The following is a 1,270-nucleotide window of genomic DNA, read 5'->3' on the forward strand; positions in this document are numbered from 1 at the left end:
GTCGCACTGAGATCGGAGCGGGCGAGAAGCACAAGTCCAGAGGCGCCAGACTGCGCAAACGCGATTGCGATAGCCTTCCCGATACCCCTCGATGCGCCGGTCACGAGGACGACCTGTCCTGCGAGGTTGGCTTTTGCGGGGTCGATGGCAGGGTACGTGTCATGACGCGCAGTTTTTACGAATTCCCGACCTAAGCAAAGTGTTTAGAGTAGGACAAGCCATGTACAGGGCGAGGACGCTTACCGGCGTGAAGAGGGAAGCTGACTCTCATTGTGATGATTGCTGGGTTGTTGACGAGTGCGACTATGTGCTAGAGACTGAGCGGCACCTGGCCGCATCCTGGCTTTATATGCGCGGTGAGGCCGGTTCTCGTAAACCGCTCGAAGACGTCGATTCCCCGTTCATCGGGATTTGCACCAACTTGGAGGCCGCGAATCCATTCGGCACCGCAGTCCTGAGGCAGTTCCGCCCTCAAAGTGATGCTTGGATCCTCCCACGAGACTGGAGTAGCCGGCACATTGTCGCAGGAGTGAACAACGGCACGGCGTAGTGCGTGGATGCGTGGCGCGACTCGGAGGAGGAGCGGGAAATGACAAATCCAGCGCGCCACTGGCCCATCACCGCGGCCGAGAGCTTGATATCCTCCTCCAGTTCCGCCATGAACACATCCGTATTCAGTCGGCTGGTGTGTTCGCCAAGCGATCGATCAAGGCGACGCGGTCCGCCAGGGTCCGCCGCCCGCGTTACGGCTGTCGGCACTTTCTCTTGTGCAGCTCCTGCCGCGCCATCACATCACGACTACTGACTATCTCTCGCACACAGCGACAATTCCCTCTCGCTGTGATTGTCTCTTGCGTAGTGAGTGCCACCGTCACCGCGGTCAAGAGCCCTCCCGATTCGGCGTTGATCACCTTGTCCTTCGAGCCCGGTTTTGCTTAGTCGTCGGATTATACTTATTTCGACTTAACCCACGACCCCTCTTTTGAGCCCCTTCGGTGCTGGGTCTTGATCATACCTTCACAATGCAAGTACTCCGAGTGTCCAGTTAGTCAGCTCAGTACCTCCTTGGGCTACAAAAGTCGCCTCACTGTTATTGAGAATGAGTTGTGTCCAGAGAACTCCAGCTGTCTGACCACCCGCTACTTTTTACGCGGGGAGATGGGTTTCTTGAAAGACGTGGTCCGGCGCATTTGTTTGCGACGCGGGCACTCGACACGCCGTCGTCTTACAAGTGACTGTGTCCGACGAACATGACGTTTACTCGGGGGGG

At 57.4% G+C, this 1,270-nt stretch overlaps 1 protein-coding gene across 1 annotated transcript; it reads left to right on the forward strand.

Moving 5' to 3' along the window:
• Positions 1 to 220: 220 nt before the first annotated feature.
• On the forward strand, positions 221 to 550 carry FIBRA_08933 (uncharacterized protein; the record flags this gene model as incomplete). Its single annotated transcript, XM_012330543.1, has 1 exon — positions 221 to 550. One exon carries the CDS (start codon positions 221 to 223, stop codon positions 548 to 550), a length of 330 nt encoding a protein of 109 aa, XP_012185933.1.
• Between the last annotated feature and the right edge of the window lie 720 nt (positions 551 to 1,270).

Source organism: Fibroporia radiculosa (genome assembly GCF_000313525.1).
Source record: "Fibroporia radiculosa TFFH 294 genomic supercontigs, scaffold5080, whole genome shotgun sequence".
Lineage (NCBI taxonomy): Eukaryota > Fungi > Basidiomycota > Agaricomycetes > Polyporales > Fibroporiaceae > Fibroporia > Fibroporia radiculosa.